Source organism: Mustelus asterias, chromosome 27, assembly GCF_964213995.1.
Source record: "Mustelus asterias chromosome 27, sMusAst1.hap1.1, whole genome shotgun sequence".
NCBI lineage: Eukaryota > Metazoa > Chordata > Chondrichthyes > Carcharhiniformes > Triakidae > Mustelus > Mustelus asterias.
The window spans coordinates 34,446,905-34,464,382 of NC_135827.1; the positions used below are offsets into that span (position 1 = coordinate 34,446,905).

General features: G+C 46.9%; 1 protein-coding gene across 1 annotated transcript in view; it reads left to right on the forward strand.

The window, feature by feature from the left end:
* Positions 1-17,478, forward strand: part of bace1 (beta-secretase 1) — a 153,930-nt gene that overhangs the window by 127,377 nt on the left and 9,075 nt on the right. The window contains exons 4-7 of the mRNA XM_078198988.1: positions 1,388-1,525; positions 5,962-6,096; positions 6,396-6,497; positions 10,284-10,433. Of these exons, the coding sequence (XP_078055114.1) occupies positions 1,388-1,525; positions 5,962-6,096; positions 6,396-6,497; positions 10,284-10,433 (525 nt within the window). The remainder of the gene's footprint in view (positions 1-1,387; positions 1,526-5,961; positions 6,097-6,395; positions 6,498-10,283; positions 10,434-17,478) is intronic.

Below are 17,478 nucleotides of genomic sequence, written 5' to 3' on the forward strand. Positions count from 1 at the left end.
TTTATTTTAAATGGGTCAATGCGAGTGGGTTGAGGATTGCACCAAGAATAGCACGAAAAGGAAGCTGAACATTCAATGCTGATATTTATAATTTATATCGTATCCAAATTTGATCCAACGTTGTGAGTGATTTTGGGGATTAAATTCCTTTTTCTCCTTGCTTTGATTTTCATGAGCGTATTTTTTTTTGTTGCAGTTTTGGTTCTATTTCTTGCAACCGTCTAATGTTACCACAGCAGTTCCAGAAAATGCTATTCCCTTCAGACTAGTCCTCAGTACAATTTAGAAACTTTTGTCTCAGGCCCTGGGATTGCAGTTGCTTTCCTCAGGAGTGGACATCACAGACCTGCTCCCAAAAACTTCCTCATTTCTGTCTGAGCAGCCATGTTTAAAAAGACAACATTCTTGTCGAAAACATATTTCGATGGCAAATCTAGTTCTTTTTTGAATTCTCAGATCTAACTCGATGGGCCGAAGGGCCTCTTCTACACGGTAGGATTCTGTGATTCTAATCAATTTCACCAGTCCAGAACAGTTAAAATCTAGCCCATTCCACCAAACCAGAGCTGGTAAATACGTTCAAAATAAAAGGGGAGATGTTGCCAGATACAAGCATTTCCCAAAATTCTGCAAATGGGAAGCTGAGTCCCCATGTGCCAACCAATCATATTCCCAACTGATGATTGTTTTACTGGCCCAAGCAAAATTCCTTTCATTTCACAGATCCCCATTCTCTGTTGTGCCACAATGGCACAATGATTAGCACTGCTGCCTCACAGTGCCAGGAATCCGGGTTCAATTGCGGCCTCGGGTGACTGTCTGTGTGGAGTTTGCACGTTCTCCCCGTGTCTGTGTGGGTTTCCTCCAGGTGCTCCGGTTTCCTCCCACAGTCCAAAGATGTGCGGGTTAGGTTGATTGGCCATGGTAAATTATCCCTTTGTGTCAGGGGGACTAGCTAGGGTAAATACATGGAGTTAAGGGGATAGGGCCTGAGTGGGATTGTGGTTGGTGCAGACTCGATGGACCGAATGGCCTTTTTCTGCACTGTGGGGATTCTATTCTTCTCTTCATGCGTTGCTGATATGGAAAAACCAATGAATCTTTGCTTGTTAAATTTTTTGTGCCTTTTTTAAATCTTGAGTTGCTATTGCCAGTCTTCGATCTTTATCTGAATGGTGGAACAGGCTTGAGGGGCTGAATGGCCTACCTTTGTTCCTGTGTTATTAAATGCAGAATTTGGGAATCGCGAATATCTGCCTCTTCGTTTCTGATCAGTCTGAACCGTCTAAAGCTTACTTTGGCGTCTATGAGTTTTCTTTTAAAGGAAGAATATGATTGGTTGCTGAGTTACCATCTGACCGTGTCCTCCCTGTTGTCATCTCCACAGCCCGATGAGAATTTGGAACCCTTCTTTGATTCGCTGGTGAAGCAGACCCAGGTCCCCAACATCTTCTCACTACAGCTTTGCGGATCAGGCTTCTCCTTGAACGACTCAGACTCCACGTCATCTGTGGGAGGCAGCATGGTGAGTGTAACCACCCCCCATCCAACCGCCCGCCCCGCACCACCCCGGGTTTAGTCACGCTGGCTCTTAAGTGCATCTGTGGTCAGTTGTTCAAATCAGAAATCTTCCTTACTCCTCCCTCATGTACCCTGAAATCAGTAACTGCATTTGTTTATAGAGCGGCACGGCAGCACAGTGGTTAGCACCGCTGCCCCACAGCGCCAGGGACCTGGGTTCGATTCCCGGCTTGGATCACTGTCTGTGTGGAGTCTGCACATTGTCCCCATGTCTGTGTGGGTTTCCTCTGGGTGTTCCGGTTTCCTCCCACAATCTGAAAAACAAGTTGGTTAGGTGCATTGACCCGAACAGGCGCCGGACTGTGGCGACTAGGGGAATTTCACAGTAACTTCATTGCAGTGTTAATGTAAGTCTTACTTGTGACTAATAAATAAGCATTAAAAACTTTAGAAGCAATATACTGCAGATGCTGGAAATCTAAAATAAAAGCACAAGAAGCCTGGAAATTCTCAGCAGATCAGGCAGCATCCATGGGGAGACTGAGTTAGCATTTTGGATAGATGATCTGTCATCAGAACTGTTCTCGGTTGCACACAGTGGTTAGCGCTGCTGCCTCACAGCGCCAGGGACCCGGGTTCGATTCCCAGCTTGGGTCACTGTCCATGCGGAGTCTGCACGTTCTCCCCGTGTTTGCGTGGGTTTCCTCCCACAATTTGAAAGACGTGCTGGTTAGGGTGCATTGGCCGTGCTAAATTCTCCCTCAGTGTAACCCGAACAGGCCTAGGAGTGTGTTGACTGGGGGATTTTTAAAGTAACTTCATTGCAGTGTTAATGTAAGCCTACTTCTGATGCTAATAAAATAACCTTCATAAAGTTTTATCGATCCGAAGCTTTGGGGTTTTCCAGCCACGCGCGGATGTGGCGGGCCATTCAAACTTTCATCCATCTCGGCAGGACTGGAAGATTCTGCCAGTGGGAGGGTCTGGAAAATTCCGGCCATTAAGTCTGTTCCTCTCCGCAGATTCTGCAGGAGCTGTTGAGTATTTCCAGCATTTGTTTTTTTTTATCAGCGCCTAGATTCCCTGACAGGAGGTGGGCTTGTCGGTGAAGCAATTGCAGAAACAAAACCTGAGGAACAGTCAAGAGATTCTGCAAACAGACGCTTCCGCCTGTCTTGTCCTGGCCGACAAGAAAATTTGGGCCTGGCACATCTGTCTAAATTCCATTACCGAACTCTTGTTCTGTCTTCAGCTGGTGATGCGCATTGCAGAAGTCAAACACGCAAGTCTGCTTTGTAGATTTTTCAAAAAGCGCAGTTAATTTGAATTGAAACCAGTTGACATCCCACAGAAAAAGACAGGTTATCATTTCAATGTAATGTAATTCAATGTAACCTTTCAACAAAGAAGACCAAGAGATTTTTAAAAATTTTACTGTCTTCCATCTGCCAGTTTCTTCAAGACACACATCTGAGCAAATGTTTGCTGGAGTAAAAGGAGAGACTGAGCAGAATGGATCGATAGCCTCTGGAGTTTAGATGAGTAGGAGGTGATCTCATTGACTTGTTTCAGATTCTTCCTGGGCTTGACAGGGTAGGTGTGCTGAGCTGCTGTTTGCCCCCCTGGCTGGAGAATCTAGAGCCATGGGGCAGAGACTCAGGACAAGGCGGTCAGCCATTTTGGACTGAGATGAGGAGAAATATCTTCACTCGGAGGGGTGTGAATCATAGAATCGTGGAATCTCTGCACTGCAGAAGACCATTTGGTCCATCGAGGCTGCACCGACAACAATAGCATTTACAATAGTGACTTTTAAGGGACATCTTGATAAATACATGAATAGGATGAGAATAAAGGGATATGGTCCCCGGAAGGGTTTTAGTTCAGTCGGGCAGCATGGTCGCTGCAGACTTGGAGGGCCGAAGGGCTTGTTCCTGGCTGTAATTTTCTTTGTTCTTTGTTCCAATCCCACCCAGATATCCCCGTAACCCCACACATTCACCCTGCTAATCTCCCTGACACTAAAGGGCAATTTAGCATGGCCAGTCCACCTAACCCGCACATCTTTGGACTGTGGGAGGAAACCAGAGCACCCGGAGTAAACCCATGTGGGCATGGGGAGAACGTGCAAACTCCACACAGACAGTGACCCGAGGCCAGAATTGAACCCGGGTCCCTGGCGCTGTGAGGCAGCAGTGCTAACCACTGTGCCACCGTGCCGCCCCTAATGTTTTGGAATTCTCTCCTCCAGAGAACTGTGGCTGCCGAGTTGTTGAATATACGCAGTGCTGGGATAGATGGATTTCTGAACTCTAAGGAAATTGAGGGATACAGAGATTAGACAGGAAAGCTGTTTCGAAAATCAGCCATGATCGTATTAAAAGATGGAGGAGCTTTAAAGAGCAGTTTGGGCCTCTACCTGCTCCCATTTCTGAGATCATTTCCTCCCCTGAAGGAGGCAACATTAACTGGGATGCGTGTTGCTGATGACAGCTGTCCTTGACTATCCTGTCCAGTTCAACCATTCTTCTAACCATGAGCCCAAACACAATGAAGAACATGCGTTAGAGTGAGGTTACTCCCCTCACTCACCATGCCAGCTAGAGACCAACAAAAACAGAAAATGCCGGAAAATCACAGCAGGTCTGATAGCACGACGGAAAGTGAACAGAGCCAACGTTCCGAGTCTGGATAACCTTCATCAGAGTGACTCGAGACGTTGGCTCTGATCTCTCCCACAGATGCTGTCAGACCTGCTGAGATTTTCTATTTTGGTTTCAGATTCCAGCGCCCACACTAATTTGCTTTTATCTAACTAGAGACAAAGTTAAATTCACTGGATGTCCAATGAGATTTGGGGGTTCAGGTGCGGTGGTGCTGGTACAATTGATCGGCTTAAGTCTGAGATAGACACATTTTTACTGAGCAGTGGTATCAGGAGATATGGGCCTAGGGCAGGTACATGCAGTGAGGCTGGAGATCAGCCATGATCTTATTGAATGGCAGAATGAGCTTGAGGGGCTGAATGGCCTACTCCCGTTCCTATGTCCCTCGACCAAGTCTTGCCTCCCTGATTTCTCTCACTAGCTAAGGTGGAGAAAAGGCAATTTTTAACCTCCTTTCTGTGCTTTAAGTGAGATCCATTATGTGGAGATACCGGCGTTGGACTGGGGTGAGCCCAGTAAGAAGTATCACAACATCCGGTTAAAGTCCAATAGGTTTATTTGGAATCACTAGCTTTCAGACCGCTGCTCCTTTCTCAGGTGAATGCACTCCATGTACCTAACCACATGTACCTGCCCTAGGCCCATATCCCTTGCACTCGCCTGATGAAGGAGCAGCGCTCCGAAAGCTCATGATTCCAAATAAACCTGGACTTTAACCTGGTGTCATGAGACTTCTTAAGTGAGATCAACTAGCCCGGTGTTGGGTCCATTCATTTGTTTGAAGAGACAAGGGGACGGCACTGGTACGAGTTTTAAAATGGTTTCCTTTTATTGAACAGAACTTTAAAAAATTAACATGGTGGAAACAAAGGAAAGGGAACTTGGAGACTGGCTTCACAGCCAGGCCCTTGAACTGTACTGAACTGACCTGAACTTAAACACACTGAACTGAATTGAATTGAAACTGAACTCACAGTTCCAAAATATATTACAACCCTTATCTCGTTATTGGAAGTGTTTTTCGCAGGCTGTCTCCATCTAGAAAAACAATCCTTGCAGCTGCTGTTATGAGAAACGTGTTTGCCTGCATTGTGTACCCTTCAGGAATGCAGTCAATTTTTAGCTGACCCATCATGCCTTCTGATTCTACGTGTAGTCAATCTAGCTACCATTGGTCAGCTTAGCAGAGTTAGTTTTAACCCCTACCGTCTAGCATTTAACTGTAATTGTGCACAGACAGAAATATCTTAAAATGAAGTCTTTGCCATAGACTGAAGCAAACAGGATTAAACATGATGTGGAGATGCCGGCGTTGGATTGGGATGGGCACGGTAAGAAGTCTCACAACACCCGGTTAAAGTCCAACAGCTTTATTTGGAATCATGAGCTTTTGAGCGCTGCCCCTTCATCAGGTGAGTCACTTTTTGAGGACTTTAACATGGTGTTGTGAGACTTCTTACAGGGTCAAACATATACAGGATTCCTTACCTGGTACCCAGAAAGGAATGAAAGTTGGAAACATCTGTTCTGTAAGTAGTAGATAGAGTTACGATACACATCAGCCATGGTCTAATTGGGACGTACCTCAGGGGCTGAATGGCCCACTCCTGTTCTTATATATGGCTCAGTCTTCATATGAGCCATCTTAGGGAATAAATTTTATGAAGTAGCTACCAGTGATGGCTGCAGAACTGCTCAACGTAGAAAGTTTGGTGTGTCACTGAGGGAAGAGACTTTATCTGTGACCGGTTCTCACCTTCTCCCCATGTTGCAGATAATTGGTGGAGTCGACTCTTCTCTGTATCTGGGCAACATCTGGTTTACACCAATCAGGAAGGAGTGGTACTATGAGGTCATTATAGTAAAGATTGAGATCAATGGACAAGACCTGAATCTGGATTGTAAAGAGGTGAGAAATTCCCACACAATGACTGGAACACACACGACCTGACACTGAATTTACTCGCAATAAGACACCGTGAATTAATAATATGTGATAACATTGTGTATCAATTCCTTACAGCATCATGGTTTGTGATGTAGTGACAGGGACTGAACAATGTCAATATGCCACTTGTCGAGCTCACTGTTGCATGATTTCCAGAATCTTCCAACTGAGCTGATCACCTATTCTCATTTGCATGTCGCCCATTATGCATTTGGACCCCGAAACTTGATTGTCTCTGTTGTGTTTCACCTTTTCTCCAGTACAACTATGACAAGAGCATCGTGGACAGTGGAACCACTAACCTCAGGCTGCCCAAGAAGGTCTTCCAGGCCGCAGTGAAATCCATCAAAGCCGCGTCTTCTGTTAAGTATTGTTTCTGAAGAGGAAAGAGATTTGGCGCAATTTTTTAAGCCTGTTATTTCTCTCCATTCATTCCTACCTCTCTAGAAAAGTGTTTGGATTTGTCACCCTCAAGTTACAGAGGTAAGATGGGGAGAGAGGGATATGGGCCAAACATGGACAATTGGAACTAGTTTGGTGGTTAAAAAAAAGGGGCGGCATAGATAAGTTGGGCCGAAGGGCCTGTTTCCAGGCTGTAAACCTCTAATGACTCTATAAGTTGATCATTTCCAGGACTATGGGGAAAGGGTGGGGAAGTGTAACGAATTGGACAGCACTTTCAAGAGCTAGCAAGGCACAATGGGCCAAATGGACTAATTTGTGCTGTAACATTCCGTGATCCCTTCACACATATTTCGATCATACTGCAGTGCTAAGCTTTACAGAAAGATTTAGGCTTTATCTACGGAGTTCATAACCGGGCTATGATGGAGACATTACAATTGGCCTCAATTACCTGGAGGAGGATAAAAGCCATTTACAGCAGGCCATTCACCCCTTCCAATCCATGTCTGCTCTCCATTGGAGCGATCCAGTCAGTTCCACATCTCCACTTGATCCCTGTGGCCCTGCAGATCTATTTGCTTAAAATACCCATTCAATTTCCTTCTGAGATCATTGATTCTTTCCACCTCCACTCTCCTCATGGGCAGTGAGTTCCAGGTCATTATCACTCACTGCGTTAAAAAAATCCTCTTCACATCCCCCTCCATCTCTTACCTATGATCCTTGGTATAGAATCCCTACAGTGCAGAAGGAGGCCATTCGGCCCATTGGGCCTGCATCAACCACAATCCCACCCAGGCCCCATTTCCATAACCCCACATATTTACACTGCTAACCCCCTGACATTAGGGTCAATTTACCGTGGCTAATCCACCTAACCCGCACATCTTTGGACTGTGGGGGGAAACTGGAGCACCAGAAAGAAACCCATGCAGACACGGGGAGAATGTGCAAACTCCACACAGACAGTGGCCCAAGCTGGGAATCGAACCCGGATCCTTGGCGCTGTGAGGCAGCAGTGCTAATCACTGTGCCACCGTGCCGCCCCAACCTTAAATCTGTGTCTGCCACTCCTTGTACTCTCAGCTACTGGGAATAGGTTTTCCCGGTCCACCTTATTCAAATCTGTCATAATCTTGTACACCTCTATCAAATCCCCCCTCAACCTCCTTAGCTCGTCCTTCTTCTCTTGATCACTGTCCAGTGGTTCCTGTGTGTAAATCAGCACATCTGAACTGGGATGGACTCATACTGTGATGACTCTCAAGGTTGACTGCCCTGCATTTCCTCACAACTCGTTAGAAAGAAGAATGTTTTGCAGAGGGGCAGGGAAGTTCTCCCCAAAGTCCTGAGCAATATTTATCCCCGCAGCAACATCACAAAGTGAGATAATCTGCCATGATCACATTGCTGTTTGTGAAGGCTTATTGGGCCAAGTTGGCTGCTATGTTTCCTACATTATAACAGTTACTGTACTTCAAAAAGTATTTCATTTGGCTGCAAAGCGCTTTGGAACATCTTAAAATTGTGAAAGATGCGAGATAAATACGTTCTTTTTTTTTGCTTTCCTGAACTATCGATCAAACAATGCGATGCATTGAGAGACAGTGCAGTGAACACCATGGCTGGAATTTTACCACTTCGCCCATCCCGGAACCAAGGCGGGCATGGCGTGCAGGGTGGAAATCTCCATTGGCCCCGGACGGGATTTTACAATCTCACCCGAGCGAGGTCATAAAATCCCGCCCTGAATTTGGGGGAGATTTTCAAGTCTTTAGGAGTTATTTTTTGAAGTTGGGAAACTCAACAGATGATCCAAAACTAGAAGGGGCAGCCCAGTCACAGACAGACAGAGACGAGCTAAAATATGTAAGTGGGTGGGCATTGCCTCGGTGCCAAAATGGAAGAAAAATATTGGGCATCAGATGTATTCCATTGAATTGGTTTAAGGTGAAGTCTGTACTTGCTGGAGAATAGAAGGATGAGGGGGGATCTCACTGAAACCTACAGAATAATAAAAGGCTTGATAGAGTGGACGATGTTTCCATTAGTAGGAGAGACTAGAACTGAAGGGCACAGCCTCCGAATTAAGCGACGACCCTTTAGAACCCAGATGAGGAGGGATTTCTTCAGCCGGAGTGTGGTGAATCTGTGGAATTCATTGCCACAGAAGGCTGTGGAGGCCAGGTTATTGAGTGCATTTAAGACAGAGATAGATAGGTTCTTGATTTAAAGTAAAGTTTATTTGTTAGTCACAAGTAAGGCTTACATCAACACTGCAATGAAGTCACTGTGAAATTCCCCTAGTCGCCACACTCTGGCGCCTGTTCGAGTCAATGCACCAAACCAGCACGCCTTTCAGATTGTGGGAGGAAACCGGAGCACCCGGAGGAAACCCATGCAGACACGGGGAGAATGTGCAAACTCCACACAGACAAGACCCGAAGCTGGAATTGAACCAGGGTCCCTGGCGCTGTGAGGCAGCAGTACTAACCACTGTGCCACCGTGCTGCCGATTTGATTGGTAAAGGGATCAAGGGTTACAGGGAAAAAGCGGGAGAATGGGATTGAGAAACTTATCAGCCATGATTGAATGGCAGAGCAGACTTGACGGGCCGAATGGCCTAATTCTGCTCCGATATCTTCTGGTCTTAAGTTGGAAGAGCTGCAGAGGTTTGAGTAGACTGGCTGTTCAATATGCCCGATGGTTGCAGTGGAGCACTTAGCTCTGATCTAAGTCAGTATAAGGTGAAGGAGGTCAGGCACAAACTATTCACTGCACTTCATCAGCCTGACTACCGAGATCCAGAGGGAGACATTAATGTATTTGGAGATGGTGAAGTGAAAAGCTGATAAGAATTTGATCTCCAACATCAAATGACCGACTTATAAGGAGAGAGGAAAGAAGCTTAAGTTTACAGTCTTAAAGCGAAGCAACCAAGAGCTGATTTCACAGGAAGCGTGTTCAGTTTGTAGGCTGTCATGGACAGCGCTTGTGATAAAAGACAAAAGGCATCAGAGAAACCCTACAGCGCAGAAGAAGGCCATTCAGCCCATCAAGTTTGCACCGATACCAATCCCACCGAGGCCCTATCCCCAAAACCCTACATATTTACCCTGCTAATCCCTCCAACATACATAGCCCAGGACACTAAGGGGCAATTTAGCACAGTCAACCAACCTAACCTGCATGTCTTTCGCACTGTGGGAGGAAACCCACGCAGGCACAGGGAGAACGTGCAGACTCCACACAGACAGTGACTCAAGCTGGGAATCGATCTCAGGTCCCTGGAGCTGTGAGGCAGCAGCGCTAACCACTGTGCCACCGTGCCACCTATAAGGAGCAGATGTTCAAACTGATGATTAGGAAGGACTGCCTCTACACGCACAGAGCAGTGAACATCTGGTAGGGACCATCCCGAATACTGTACTGGTGGAAAGAAATAAACTGCAATAATATCTGAAACGGATGCTGCAATTGGGGGCACGGTTGTAACTACGTTATAGATGGATGAGCGAAATGGCCTTCCTCAGATTTGTCTTTTGTGATTTTGCAATGGTCAGACTCCCTTGTGCCATATCTCAATATACATAACACACAAATGCATGTTTAAATGATAAATAACAGGACTTGAAAACTTGTACAACATCTGCTCTTTATTAACGGCTCCAAGGATATTGAAATATTCATGTTCATCATTACTACCTTCCTTTTTTTTTTAACTTTTTTTCTCTTTTGACAGACGGAGAAATTCCCTGATGGGTTCTGGTTGGGAGAGCAGCTGGTTTGCTGGCAGGTTGGCACCACGCCCTGGCACATCTTCCCAACAATATCGCTCTACCTCATGGGGGAGGCCACTAATCAATCTTTCCAAATCACTATCCTGCCGCAAGTAAGTTAGTCAGACACGACAAGCTGATCCCAGCGCCCATCCCCCCCAACCCCATCTCTCAATTCTAACCTACATCACGCAAACCAGCCTCCCATCCATTGACTCTGTCTACACTTCCCGCTGCCTCGGAAAAGCAGCCAGCATAATCCAGGACCCCACGCACCCCGGACATTCTCTCTTCCACCTTCTTCCATCGGGAAAAAGATACAGAAGTCTGAAAACACGTACCAGCCGACTCAAGAACAGCTTCTTTCCTGCTGTCATCAGACTTTTGAATCGACCTACCTTATATTAAGCTGATCTTTCTCTACACCCTGGCTATGACTGTGACACTACATTCTGCAGCATCTCCTTTCCTTCTCCCCTTTGTATTCTATGAACGGTATGTTTTGTCTGTCTAGCACGCAAGAAACAATACTTTTTACTGTATCCCAGTACATGTGATAGTAATAAATCAAATCAAATCAAACTTTTCCATAATAATGAGGTTTTTTTCTCATATTAATCGATTGATTGATTGATCATTGTCACACGTACAGGTATACAGTGAAAAGTATTGGTTCTTGCATTCTATACAGACAAAACATACCGTTCATAGAGTACATAGGAGAGAAGGAAAGGAGAGGGTGCCAAATGTAGTATTACAGTTATCTATAGTGTGTAGAGAAAGATCAGCTTAATGTGTGACAGGACCATTCAAAAGTCTGATGGCAGTAGGGAAGAAGCTGTTCTTGAGTCGATTGGTACATGACCTCAGACTTTTGTATCTTTCTCCCGATGGGTGAAGGTGGAAGAGAGTATGCCCGGGGTGCATGGGGTCCTTGATTATGCTGGCTGCTTTCCTGGGGCAGCTGGAAGTGGAGACAGTGTCAATGGTTTGCGTGATGGACTGAGCGACATTCACAACTCTTTGTAGTTTCTTGCAGTCTCGGTCAGAGCTGGAGCCATACCAAACTGTGATACATCTGGAAAGAATGCTCTCTATGGTGCATTTGCAGAAATCATAGAAAAAGTAGGTTGTGTATCCAATTTTCAGGGCTGTTGCCATTGGAAAGATGCAATAGAAAGGGTGTGAGAATTTCATTTGTGAGCTGTACGTTTGAGCCAAAATGATATGATGATTAAAGGCGACAGTCTATACCAATCCCAAAGGATGGCCTGTACCATTGATAGAATAGAACGAGATCGAGGAACATACTGCAGCTACTAGAATTCTGAAGTAAAAACAGAAGTACTCAGCAGGTCAGGCAGCTTTGGTGGGGTTAGGAGTGTCTTTTACTCGTTCAGGAAGCAAAGAGAGAGAATAGAATGCAGGGTGAGGATTGCCCCAACATTCCGAACATTAGGAAAACTCTTTACGAGGGCCTATAGATTGGTTAAAGAGACTTCATTGCTGCTAAGAACTCAGTGATATCTCAGCCTTCACAATGTTTTCTTGTTGGACAGGAGTGACAAGTCGAGGCAATTCATTTTGGCAGGTTATTCAACAACTCCAAGGTGTTATATTTATGTAGCACCTTTAGCGTAAAATGTCCCAGTGCACTTCACAGAAGAATTAATAAGCAAAATAATGACACCAACCACGCAAGGAGATATTAGATCAGATGACCAAAAGCTTGGTCAAAGAGGGGTGTCTTAAAGGAGGAAAACAAGGGAGACAGCCAGAGGGGTGCCAGAGGCAACTGAAGGCACAGATCGCAATGATGGAGTGATTAAAATCAGCAATACTCAAGAGGCCAGAATTGGAAGACTACACATAACTTGTAGGGTTGTGGGATGGGAGGAGATTACAGAAATAGAAACAGACCATCTCCAACTAAACCCCATCTCACAACCCCTTCATAGTAGAGGCAATTGCAAACCAATCAACAGCCAAGAACCCTCGCTAATGTTATGCGACCTAACTCAAGTATTCTGAGGTTCATTGTACCATTTTTATCACAGATTTAGGGGTTGGTAGCCTAGTTTTAATGCTACTGGAATAGGAAACCAGAGACCTAGACTACTGCTCCAGAGACAGTGGGTAGGATTTTCCAGCCCCCCTGCGGCATGTTTTCCAGCTGCTCAGGCGGTTCACAATTGGCCGCTGGTGGGATCTTCCCGTCCCGCCGATGTCTATGGTGTTTCACGTGGCTCAGGCACCACCACCCACCATCCCCCCCCCCCCCCCCCCCCCCCCTCCACCCTCCCCCCAGCTGCCTATGAAACCGCTATGGGGAATCGCCTCTGGCGGGACTGGAAGATACGCCGGCAGGAAATACCAGATTGTTGTTAAAAACCCCATTGGGTTCACCAAGGCCCTTCAGGGAAGGAAATCTGCCATCGCTGCCTGGTCTGGCCAACATTTGACTCCAGATCCACAGCAATGTGGTGATTGTTAATTGCTCTCTGAAATGGTGTAGCCAGCCACTCCACTGCAGAGTTGCCTCGACACCACATGCCGGCTCTCTCAACGATGCCCACATCCCATGAATGAATAAAAACAGTTGATTATTTAAGATTAAATATTGGAGGAGAGAGCGGGAATTGAAACCGTGATCTTCCTCTCCAGCTGTCCCTAGTCCAGTCCAGGTTAATGAGATGAATAATTGGATAAAGACCTGAAGAGAAAAATAATCGCAGGGTTACAAGGAAAGGGCAGGCGAGTGGCACTAGAGAGAGCTGGCATGAACAGGACAGGCCAAAGGGCCTCCTCCTGTGCTGTTCTCATTCTATGGCTAGAATTTTATGCCCCGGGTTCTGTTAAAATTGAAGGAACGCATTTCCCCAGGGACCTGCCCATCCAAACCCAGGCACAATTTCATGCTTGGGTGGCAGGGTCTCTGACAGAAAACCCACCCTTTCACCTATTGGGACCCTTAAATGGAGACTTGTGGACCTTACCTGTCCAACCTCCATTTTTAGACTCGTGGGAATGGGTAGAGGGAGGGTGGAAAAGGACATTTCTACCTTTCCCCAACTCATGGGGGGAAAGGGTAACACCTCGCTCTGAAGGCCCCCTCATTGTTGGTGCACTCTCTGCCTGGGACATTGGAATCATAGAATCCCTACAATGCAGAATGAGGCAAGTCTGCACCGACTTTCTGACAAACCATCCCACCCAGGCCCTATCCCCATAATCTCACGTATTTACCCCACTAATCCCCCTAACCTACACACCTTAGACCATAAGACTAGAAGACATTGGAGCAGAATTAGGCCACTCGGCCCATTGAGTCTGCTCTGCCATTCAATCATGGCTGATATTTTTCCCATCCCCATTCTCCTACTTTTTCCCTATAACCCCTGATCCCCTTATCGATCAAGAACCTATCTATCTCTGTCTTAAAGATACTCGATGACCTTGGGAAACTAAGGGGCAATTTACCATGGTCAATCCACCTAACCCGTGTATTTTTGGAGCGTGGGAGGAAACCGGAGCACCCGGAGGAAACCCAGGCGGACACGGGGAAAATGTGCAAACTCCACAAAGACAGTCAACCAAGACTGAAATTGAACCCGGTTCTCTAGCGCTGTGAGGCAGCAGTGCTAACCACTGTGTCACTGTGCCACTTGGAGTCCCGCTCTCCCCCTCCTTGGCTTACCCCTCCCCCGACACCATGATTATCCCCCTCATAGGCAACCGTACCCTCCCGCCCTCGACCCCCAGGACTTACCTTCTCCAAGATCCCCAGACTTAGTCCCAAGCACAGTCCTGCAGAACTGCTTCTGGTCTGGCCACAGCAGCAGTGCCAGGCCGCATTGAAGAACTGTCAATCAATCTGACTGGCCGACAGCTCTCATGGGAGTGACTTCCTTCTAAGGGCAGACTGACATCCCGCCCACTGCCAATCAATGCTCAAGTGTATGTTAAATGGCAGGTAAAGTGCGAGAGTCAGCGACTATGGATTAGGTACCGATCGCTTGCAATCCTTAAAATTCGAACTATGATTCATAAAAGCATAGAATCCCTACAGTGCAGAAAGAGGCCATTCGGTCCATCAAGTCTGTACCGACCCACAATCCCACCCAGGCCCTATTCCCGTAGCCCACACATTTACCCTCTTAATCCCCCTGACATTAGAGTCCAATTTAGCATGGCCAATTTATAGAATCATACAATCCCTGCAGTGCAGAAGGAGAGTAAGAAGTCTCACAACACCAGGTTAAAGTCCAACAGGTTTATATGGTAGCAAATACCAATCAGCTTTCGGAGCGCTGCCCCTTCGTCAGATGGAGTGAAAATCTGTTCTCCAACAGTGCACAGAGACACAACATCAAGTTACAGAATACTAATTAGAATGCAAATCTCTACAGCCAGCCAGGTCTTAAAGATAAAGTGGGTGGAGGGAACATTAAACACAGGTTAAAGAGATGTGTATTGTCTCCAGACAGAACAGCTAGTAAGATTCTGCAAGATCAGGAGGCAAGCTGTGGGGGTTACTGATAATGTGACATAAATCCAACATCCCGGTTTAAGCCGTCCTCATGTGTGCGGAACTTGGCTATCAGTTTCTGCTCAGCGACTCTGCTCTGTCGTGTGTCGTGAAGGCCGCCTTGGAGAACGCTTACCTGAAGATCCAAGGCTGAATGCCCATGACTGCTGAAGTGCTCCCCCACAGGAAGAGAACAGTCTTGCCTGGTGATTGTCGAGCGGTGTTCATTCATCCGTTGTCGTAGCCTCTGCATGGTTTCCCCAATGTACCATGCCTCGGGACATCCTTTCCTGCAGCGTATCAGGTAGACAACGTTGGCCGAGTTGCAAGAGTATGTACCGTGTACCTGGTAGATGGTGTTCTCACGTGAGATGATGGCATCCGTGTCGATGATCCGGCATGTCTTGCAGAGGTTGCTGTGGCAGGGTTGTGTGGTGTCGTGGTCACTGTTCTCCTGAAGGCTGGGTAGTTTGCTGCGGACAATGGTCTGTTTGAGGTTGTGCGGTTGTTTGAAGAAGTGGGGGTGTGGGGATGGCCTTGGCGAGATGTTCGTCTTCATCAATGACATGTTGAAGGCTCCGGAGGAGATGCCGTAGCTTCTCCGCTCCGGGGAAGTACTGGACAACGAAGGGTACTCTGTCCACCGTGTCCCGTGTTTGTCTTCTGAGGAGAGAGAGGCCATTGTCCGCAGCAAACTACCCAGCCTTCAGGAGAACAGTGGCCACGACACCACACAACCCTGCCACAGCAACCTCTGCAAGACATGCCGGATCATCGACACGGATGCCATCATCTCACGTGAGAACACCATCTACCAGGTACACGGTACATACTCTTGCAACTCGGCCAACGTTGTCTACCTGATACGCTGCAGGAAAGGATGTCCCGAGGCATGGTACATTGGGGAAACCATGCAGAGGCTACGACAACGGATGAATGAACACCGCTCGACAATCACCAGGCAAGACTGTTCTCTTCCTGTGGGGGAGCACTTCAGCAGTCATGGGCATTCAGCCTTGGATCTTCAGGTAAGCGTTCTCCAAGGCGGCCTTCACGACACACGACAGCGCAGAGTCGCTGAGCAGAAACTGATAGCCAAGTCGATAAGTCCCCTGGGCCTGATGAAATGTATCCTAAGATTCTTTGGGAGGCGAGGGATGAGATTGCAGAGCCTTTGGCTTTGATCTTTGGGTCCTCGCTGTCCACGGGGATGGTGCCAGAGGACTGGAGAGTGGCAAATGTTGTTCCTCTGTTTAAGAAAGGGAATAGAAATGACCCTGGTAATTATAGACCGGTTAGTCTGACTTCGGTGGTTGGTAAATTGATGGAAAAGGTCCTTAGGGATGGGATTTACGACCATTTAGAAAGATGCGGATTAATCCGGGATAGTCAGCACGGATTTGTGAAGGGCAAATCGTGCCTCACAAATTTGATAGAATTTTTTGAGGAGGTAACTAGGTGTGTTGATGAAGGTAGGGCGGTTGATGTCATATACATGGATTTTAGTAAGGCGTTTGATAAGGTCCCCCATGGTCGGCTTATGATGAAAGTAAGGAGGTGTGGGATAGAGGGAAAGTTGGCCGATTGGATAGGTAACTGGCTGTCTGATCGAAGACAGAGGGTGGTGGTGGATGGAAAATTTTCGGACTGGAGGCAGGTTGCTAGCGGAGTGCCGCAGGGATCGGTGCTTGGTCCTCTGCTCTTTGTGATTTTTATTAATGACTTAGAGGAGGGGGCTGAAGGGTGGATCAGTAAATTTGCTGATGACACCAAGATTGGTGGAGTAGTGGATGAGGTGGAGGGGTGTTGTAGGCTGCAAAGAGACATAGATAGGATGCAAAGCTGGGCTGAAAAATGGCAAATGGAGTTTAACCCTGATAAATGTGAGGTGATTCATTTTGGTAGGACTAATTTAAATGTGGATTACAGGGTCAAAGGTAGGGTTCTGAAGACTGTGGAGGAACAGAGAGATCTTGGGGTCCATATCCACAGATCTCTAAAGGTTGCCACTCAAGTGGATAGAGCTGTGAAGAAGGCATATAGTGTGTTAGCTTTTATTAACAGGGGGTTGGAGTTTAAGAGCCGTGGGGTTATGCTGCAACTGTACAGGACCTTGGTGAGACCGCATTTGGAATATTGCGTGCAGTTCTGGTCACCTCACTATAAGAAGGATGTGGAAGCGCTGGAAAGAGTGCAGAGGAGATTTACCAGGATGCTGCCTGGTTTGGAGTGTCGGTCTTATGAGGAAAGGTTGAGGGAGCTGGGGCTGTTCTCTCTGGAGCGGAGGAGATTGAGGGGAGACTTAATAGAGGTTTATAAAATGATGAAGGGGATAGATCGAGTGAACGTTCAAAGACTATTTCCTCGAGTGGATGGAGCTATTACGAGGGGGCATAACTATAGGGTTTGTGGTGGGAGATATAGGAAGGATTTCAGAGGTAGGTTCTTCACGCAGAGAGTGGTTGGGGTGTGGAATGGACTGCCTGCAGTGATAGTGGAGTCAGACACTTTAGGAACATTTAAGCGGTTATTGGATAGGCACATGGAGCACACCAGGATGGTAGGGAGTGGGATAGCTTGATCTTGGTTTCAGATGAAGGTCGGCACAACATCGTGGGCCGAAGGGCCTG